This window comes from Selaginella moellendorffii, unplaced genomic scaffold (assembly GCF_000143415.4).
Source record: "Selaginella moellendorffii unplaced genomic scaffold, v1.0 SELMOscaffold_49, whole genome shotgun sequence".
NCBI classification, from domain to species: domain Eukaryota; kingdom Viridiplantae; phylum Streptophyta; class Lycopodiopsida; order Selaginellales; family Selaginellaceae; genus Selaginella; species Selaginella moellendorffii.
This window is the reverse complement of record NW_003314310.1, coordinates 722,552-731,020: the sequence shown is the minus strand read 5'-3', so window position 1 is coordinate 731,020 and position 8,469 is coordinate 722,552. Positions and strand designations below refer to the sequence as shown.

Genomic DNA, 8,469 nt, shown 5'->3' with positions numbered 1-8,469 from the left:
TAGAAAAGGGGGTGCATTATTATTCATAGGCCTTTTCCTTTTATATTTGAACTCTTATGAGTTATTATCTTTAGTTGCTTATAATTCACTATGCTTCTTTACAAGTTCACGCTTCATGAATAAAAGCTGAAAGTCATAACTTCCCGAGAGCCCCACTCTCTTAACACTTTACCCCTCGGGTATAACTCAGCTAGAGAAAACTAAACTACCAAATATTAATCTCAATATATGATGTAATTCCTTTAGTTAGCCAACAAATTTAGACTTAAGACCTCTCTAATACCAAATGTAAGCTCCTGAATTTGGACTTCTTATGAGGTTACCTACTCAATACCACTCAAACCCAAAGATGTTTAACCCCAAGTATTTCAAAACTATTAAGCAATTGGAAAAAAGGGTGCATTGTTGTTCATAAACCTTTTCCTTTTATATTTGAACTTTTATAAATTGTCTTTAAAACTTTTATAAGAATGAAGGATGTGAGTCTAAGTTAACATAGGTCTTGGAAGTTGACCGAAAGAAAAACATAAAGGGTGATTCTGTTAATGATCATGAGTTTTAGTTAACAATAGCCTCAGAGGATGGCTGACATACAAACTTAGAGATAGAATGTATTAGTTCCTACAATGGTGTTTTATAAACTATAATAACTCTTAAAGTCCCTTGCTTTAGTTCAAAGTTATGGTTTCGAATTTAGTTCAAACATTTGGTAATTATATATAAAGTTGCAACTAGTTCATCAAGATTCTACAATCACTAATGTTTCTGCTATAATTTTAGGTTTTATTTTAGTCATGGTTATCAAGAATTATGTTGGTGGTTATATAAGAGTTTTAGTTTCTTATGGTAATCTATAATCACCTAATAGATATCTAACTTATTGTCATCACCTTTTCATCTTCTGAAAGGGAAAATACTTTTATATATTTTATAATAAACAAAGGCTTGCAGCCATCAAATCATAGGCCTAGGAGAGGATCAGTATATGGTCAAAAGAAAATTTTTGTAGATGTTATACTTGGCCAATGGAAGACTAGCACATTGGCTAAGAGGAGGAATGCAATTGATTTGATTGTATAGTTTTGGGGCATTTTTTTCTATTGACCTTGAGGAGTCACTACTAGGATCATAAATTGTCGTCCTGCTCTGCCTCCACTTCAGGTTTGATAATAAGCTTGGGCTTTCTCTCTGGATTAATCTAAGCAAACAGTAATCACCAACTCTAGCCACTGGTGGAATTCAAGGCAAGCATGCCCTTCTGCACAAGGATTTTGTACACATGCCCAAGCGGCTTCCTCTCTATTTCCAGTGAAGACTGTAGAAAAATAGTCCTTGAATTGTTTTTAAACAGGAGTTTAACATCTTTACCAAGTATTTGTTTTAAATTTTAGTGCACTCTGCATTCCCAGCACAGCTGGTCAGATTTCTCTAGCAGCATCTCTTGGACATTCCAGCCTTAGAAGCAAGCCACGATCCTAAGCCATGCTCAGCAACTTCAGTAAGTTTATACTTTTTAGAGCTAGGAACAAAGACAAAAAGTTGTTAGGGTGTGGTCATGGCTGTATTGGGAGCTCAACAGTGAAAGAAGGTGGGGGAAGGAAGCAGCTTGATTTTGCACCATCAATGAGCAGCCAGTTTAGCTTATGTTTATTCTCTTTAATGATCAAAGATGGAGTAGGAGAATTAGTATCAAAGCTTCCTGACAACAAAGCTTTGATGAACTTGATATTGGGTATAATAAGTGAACTTTTTATTTCAATTTCAATTTTGGATGTGTTTATAAATTTTAAATAATTTCATCTATTTATAATTTTCCCACCAAGTATATTCTAACATATTCCACCATTTGTATTCTCCGATTCATGATCTTAAGCATCCCGTCACAAAGTCTAGAAATATAGCTTAGATTCTCCCCAAATTGATTTTCAACTGTGCTGTTTGGATCCTTATGTCATCCCAAAGTTTGTTTGTGTGCCAACTGCGTAAAGTTCTATGGGGTAGAGTTGCCTTGAAAAGGAGGTCTTGAGTCCCCCGATCGATCCTTCCTCGAGCCAGCACACCCTGTACCAAGCTCCTTCCTTCCTTCCGTGCGCTGGGTAGTCAGCATCCGCCTGGAGCTTTGTAGCACCTGCGCCCTAGCTGTTGCTCGAGTATGATCGAAGGTGCCTAGAGCGTGATCAGCTAAGTGCTCAAGCAGCTGAATACCTACTCAATAATAGCACAAGCGCAACAATTTTGAAAGGTTCATTAAAAATTAAAATATAAACCTAAGTTGGACGAAATTACTCCTCAAACTTTTATTCAAATAATATATACTCTTGCAGAAAGTACTTCTAATTTGTAAATGCCTTCATTTTTACTCAGCAGGAGCACTTAATACACGACTTTGCTTCAGGAACACCAGATGCTGGAGGAACTGCGTAAGGGACTTGGCATTGCTTCACACACGGTTTAGCCTCTTGGAGGATTAGTGCCGGCCGGGTGGACTCCGATCCAAATCCATCGCCAAGAGAACTAAAGTTTTGGATCGCCACTTCTTCCGACAGAAGCTCATCGCTGTCAAACTCTTCCAAGATACCCCCGGACGGCCATGAACCGGCATCAAATGCGTGGCTCCTGTTCTGGACGGCTCTCTTTCTCAGCACGAAGACGTTGAAGAAGTAGTCTACCAAATCTTCCCGACTCCTCCTTCCAGCAAAAGAAGCTTGGAGCTCGGGCCAGAGCTTGTCTCCTTGGCAGCACTCCTTCACAATAGCAGTAAACTCGGCCTCCTCTTGCCTGCTCCACTTGGCTGACTCCACCAAACTCTCTCCCATTTTGTTGAATCCCCACTCCCGAAAAACTTCCTCTCCAAGCTCCAGCTCCAGCTTCCTGCGTTGCTCCTCGATCCGCCGCTTCACACATGATCCTCCCTCCACGCAAATACTATTACTACTACTACCAGTGCCGACTTCCTTCCCTCGCGGCCACACTACTCTACCGGAAAAGAGCGTCGAATCCTCGTCACTCCCAGTCACAACGGCAGGAACTTGAGCTTGGAAGTTGGGTCCTATGCGGATAGAAACTTTCTTGGTCGTCGGGAGCGATAAGAGCTGGCCATTTTCGTGCCTGTAGGAACGAAGGCTGTACTTGGAAGTTATGGAACTCACTCCTCGCCGTCCTGGTCGCTGTATACTCACGTAAGTGAGAGAGTCGAATGATCACACTCTAAACTATACACTATACCTCTACATGGTGGTGATGGAGGTGTTGTTCTTCTTCCTCTTTCCTCCGGAGGCCGCCCAAGACCCCCTTCACAGTTGCTCGAAACTCACCATTCTCTGGAGCGCTGTGCGTGGCATTCCCTGGATCTAGAGCCAATCTTCTCAGATAGGAGAGAGCCTCTGGAAGAGCAGCAGTGGATGCGAGTGAAGGAGCCTCCACATTTTTGGTGGCATTTGCATTGAAGATGTGGCCACTCTCCAAGCTCTTGAGGTATTTGAGATAGACGAGCTTGACGCTGGGGCCGCAATGCGGGGGTAAGCCCATGGAGGTGGCCACAGTGCCCCACTTCCTGGCACCACTGGCCTTGGTGTACCCACCAAAATCTTTCACCTTGGCGAGGAGGAAAGGGAGGTCTACCTGGGTGCCGCCAATCAGGACTGTGAGTGGCCTCTCCCCTGGAGATCCTCTGGCTTGGAGGGCTCTTCCCACCAGCTTCACAACTCTATCACCTGTTATCGCCATTTCCACTCAGAAAAACCCTTACCTAAACAGAAAACTTTTTAACTTTGGTTATCTTGTTTGAAAAATGATTTTTCCTCCTTGCATTGTCTACGTCTTCAAATAGAGGAGAGCTCTCTTTGGACGATAGCGTTCAGGATCCAGCATCACTATATGAAGATGGAGGTCCTCCAGATCCAGTCCGTGGCCTTCATAACATATCAGCATGTGTATTTAATATGAAATGCAAACACTTTTGTGAAGAATGTAACCTATTGAATTTTTGACATTTGGAAAAACTTTTTGCAGAATTTTGTAAATGAACTAGGCCTTTATAACCAAACAATTACCCTTCGCTGGGTTGGTTTAGGGTGTAAATGATATTGTTTGTTTTATGTTTTGAGTCCTGTGATACTATTCTAGAGGAATATTATAAAATCTGGGGGCCAGAAGAGAATTTACAAACTCTACATGCTGTGAGTTACACTTCTCACTTGCTCGATCACAAGATGGTGGTGCCATTCTTTGAACTACATAATGTTTCAAGTTTGTCATCTCTTGTGTTTGCCTGTGTTGTTTATTTGAATAGAAGGGATCTCTTGTCGTCTTTGTGTTTGCCACTTTCCACACTGTGTTGTCTATTTGAATAGAAGGGATCTCTTGTCGTCTTTGTGTTTGCCACTTTCCACACTGTGTTGTCTATTTGAATAGAAGGGATCTCTTGTTGTCTTAGAGGAATGAAAACTTGGGTGTATCACAAGATTACAAGGAGAATGCATGACCCATCATAGAATTCTAGTCCTAGCCATTAATCAAGAAATTGGAGAGGTGGAAAATGATTATATTTCTTAACAAGCAAACCGTTTATAATCAAGATCATAAAGAAGAATGATTACCATTACTCCACCTCAAGAGAGCAAATTCATTCCATTTCTTTTATGTCCAAACTTTTCCAACATAACCCTAATTTAAGCTTTAGCAAATCTGTTTGAAGTTTTTCAATGAGCTGCTAGACACCAAGACATTGTGTGAGGTCATGTCACCAGCCGAAAGCCTTGAGGTGGACTTGAACCAGTCGACTCTAGCTCGGATGATCTAAGGAAAGACACTGAAAGAGATCTGGACTGCCAGATGATCTAACTGAATGTTATAAATCTCTCACAAGCATGGCAAGAAGCAAGTTTTGTGACTACTCGTTAAAGAAGCTTGTGAATTGTTTAACTCCTACTCGGCTGTGGACAAGGAATGCATTTTGCTGGCGAGCTTCATGCAGATTGGAGATGTAGACATGGTGTTGTGGATGAAACCTGTTAAAGACACTTTATCTATCTCAATCCCACTGCTTATTCTCGAGTAGTTTTAATTTCTATTAATATAACCATTGCACTTTGGAATTTTTAATCTTGACTCCTTGAAGTCAATTTCTAAAGTGTCTTTGACACCTTTCATTACATACATTGTGCAAAGTCCACTTCCCCATCTTAAAAAGTTCTTTATAGCACAAGATGAAGCCAAAAAAATGTTTAATCAGTAAGAAAGATCAAATCTCGTGAACACAATGCTAGAAACATCAAATTCATGATCATGGCTCTTTCTCCCCAAGGTGGATATTGTGCTCTTTCAATTTGCTTAGGACCACCAAAAGTACAACACAAGTGTCCACAAGCCATCCAGCAGGCTGTCCGAGAATTCCTCATCCCCGTGACAACTAATTAAGTTACTTCGTTTGGACCAGTTGTTTTCGTTTTCCCCTTTTTTTGCTGCCAAGTTTAGGGTTCATTGTTGAAGGGCTAGAGCAGTGATGGTAGACGTCACGGACGAGATGTCTTGGGGTTGGGGTTGGGGTTGGGGTTGCTGCCTGGTCCACTCTGCCCAGGTAGGCTGCTTCGCACGGTAAGTTCGTTTAGGTAGGGCTTTTCTTTGCATGAGCAATAAGCGAGTAAAGAAAGCAAAGCTGCTTACAACGAGCTGAGGTATGATCAACAATGAAAGAAAGGCTAGTGGCGATCAGGAATTTGTGTTGAAACTCTCAACGTTTGAAGATGATTGCAACTCAGAAAATCAAAGTGCAAAACAATGGGCCAAGGATGTGGACAATACAAACGATCATTGAAAGTTGACAATACTTAGCTTCAGGTTTGCGTGTGTTTCAATTGGTTCTAATTTCTTGCCATGAACAAGCCAAGTCGCCTGCTCAATGACGATAAGAACTGAAAAACGCCATGTCGGCCAAGAAGAATAATGCTACGAAATTGGAGATATTTTGTGTCAACGTGATTGTCAACGCTTTGAGTTATGTTGTTGCTGCGCTCAACGCAAGACCTGCGAGCTGAGAAACAACGTCGCTTGCGATCTTCAGAACCTCAATCCAGCTGAAGACGTACATGACAATGGTCCAACCTCAATGACCATGAAAACTCCATGAAAGCACAGTGATCATAGCGTGAAAGACGCTCACTCGTATACTGTTTGTTCTGTTTGCTGTTCAACGAAACGGACATCGGTTCGTGAACTGTTTATTCTAACCAAAATGTATGTTCAACGAACTGGACAACGCCCAAAAGGGCTAGAGGCTTCAACCTTCCAGGTCTATGTTCTCTATAGTTTTCTTTATGGTTTCTCTAACTTCTTTTTGTTTTTGCAATGCCATGAGAACAACGTTAGATGGAAGTTTACACTTTGGCAGTGGCAAAACCGGAGGATCTACACAAAGCTACCCTGTGGTTTCCTTGAAAAGAGATGAATACAGTTACAAAGTTGCAAGTAGTTGTGTCAAAAAACACCAAAAAGTAGCTTGTGAGCTTCCCAGAGACGAGCGTCTGGGTGCTGTGGCAGCTACTCAAGAGCTCGTTAAACCTCCTGTAGCTGTCCGAGCTTGAAGACCTCGGGCTCGTCACTTCCAAAACTTAGCTCGGCAGGGGATTCTCATGCCTTGTTCCAGAGCTTTCAGTTTGATCATCTTCCCACCAATGAGTCTCAGCCGCTAGAGCCGAGCAAGCCTTGATGGCCGCGAAGATGCAGGGGAATCCAGGTGCAGAGCCCTGGCATGAGAAGGCTTCCAGTTCTCTGCGTGTCCCAAGATGAAAGCGTTCTACATTGTGGCAAGGCATCCTGTCAAACACCTCCTCGCCTCAACCAGGCTGCCACACCTCCCATACATGCCAATCAAGCTGCAAGAAGTGTAGGGATTGGAGCAAACCCCGCTTTGGATGGCGCGATTCCCCTCTCTAAATCATTGGAGCTCCCGCAGGATTTCAACCCTGAAAGGAGCTCTACTGAACAGTTTGTGCTGTGAACCTGGCATTGTCCCAATCTGTGGCAGTACCTGTGGAGCGCGGGTCGAAGGAAATGCATCCATCCGTCGAGCGCCAAAAGAATCTTTGTGCCTTTAAATGACAAGGCAAAATTTCCTCTTCTTGTCACTGCCATTCTTTCGTGGGCGACAAGGCTTTGCGTCCATGGGAATTTGATGTGGTTCTTCTCAGTGCGTTTTAGTTTCTTTTGATAAGGATTCGAACCTTGGACTTGTGATTCGTAATCCTCAGCAACCGGGTTCGCATTATTTTATTATCGACTTAACCCACATGTTTCCTCTCCCGCGCGAGACGCCACTGCCATTCGGCCTGCCAGGAAGGTCTTCAGAGCCCATCGTGAGCAGCGTCGTCCAGGTGAAGGTTTGCTGGGCATATGCCACAAGCAGCGGATTCCACGAGACGAGGCGGCATCGGGAAGGAGGTGTTTGATCAAAACCTTGTGGCGTGGAACACGCTGCATGCTGCATACTCGAGGCAGGGGCTTGTGGAGGAGGCCCCGCAATTCACACACTTTGTGTTGACGGTGATAGTGCTTTGCTCCACTCAAATCCGCCTTGCATCCTTACGCCTACACAGTGGTGCTTGAGCTCCCGGGGAATTTGCTCGGGGCCCTCGCTAGCGTCACACCCAGATTCAGACCGATTCGAGAGTTGGCCTCAGAAATCCTCCCTTCTCATGCCGTCGGCGAAGTTCCTGGGATCCATCTCCAGCTGCCCAGACAGTCGTCTCCGCTGCTCCTGAAACAACCTTGGATCCTGGCCGCTTCCCGGAACAAGACTTCCACTCATGTTTGCCAAAGGAAGAACCGTTGCTGCCGCTGTTCCTGGAAAGTCTTGCGATCCATATACTAGTGGCTGAGCGGCCTCTAGAGCTTCTCCCTGTCTCCCGACTCCTCTCCTCCAAGTCCTCGAAAGTCTAGAGTTGAGATCCCGTGACTTCCTGGCATGAAATGTTGCTGGTGTGGCTGGAATAGACGATGAGAAACGTTGTTGACGCTGTGGAGGTTCCCAGAGGAAGACTGTAAGATCGGCTTGAGAAAACCAGGAACTAGCTGAGACATCTTTGATCGTTGTCCAGCGTCATGGGACACTATCAGTGGCGGCCATGTGTTGAGCTGCCAGCTGCTGATAATTCTCCCACTCCCACTATGATAGACGATGAGGCCCTGGATGCCTTGAACTTATATAGTGTCACTGCCGCCGACTATGACGCTTGATCCACCACCTGTTCGATGGCATGCCCGAGAGGAGCCTCGTGTCGTGGTCGGCGATGCTAGTGGTGTTTGCAAACTGCGGCTGCATAGATGACGCCACAAGGCTGTTCGATGCCATGCCGATAGCCATGATCACCGCTTGTGCCGACCGCGACCTGGCCCGAGCCAAGGACGCGTTTGACGGGTGTTTGCACGACATGGCAAGGTTGACGAGCCTCCCCGAGCAGGACATGTTCTCTT

The 8,469-nt window shown here is 44.3% G+C and overlaps 1 protein-coding gene across 1 annotated transcript; it reads right to left on the bottom strand.

Annotated features, from left to right (window-relative positions):
- Positions 1-2,283: 2,283 nt before the first annotated feature.
- Positions 2,284-3,736, bottom strand: LOC9647799. Its single transcript, XM_002981462.2, has 2 exons — positions 3,226-3,736; positions 2,284-3,167 (listed from the first exon to the last, which is right to left on the bottom strand). Exons 1-2 carry the CDS (start codon positions 3,724-3,726, stop codon positions 2,361-2,363), a joined length of 1,308 nt encoding a protein of 435 aa, XP_002981508.1. The 5' UTR covers positions 3,727-3,736; the 3' UTR covers positions 2,284-2,360.
- Between the last annotated feature and the right edge of the window lie 4,733 nt (positions 3,737-8,469).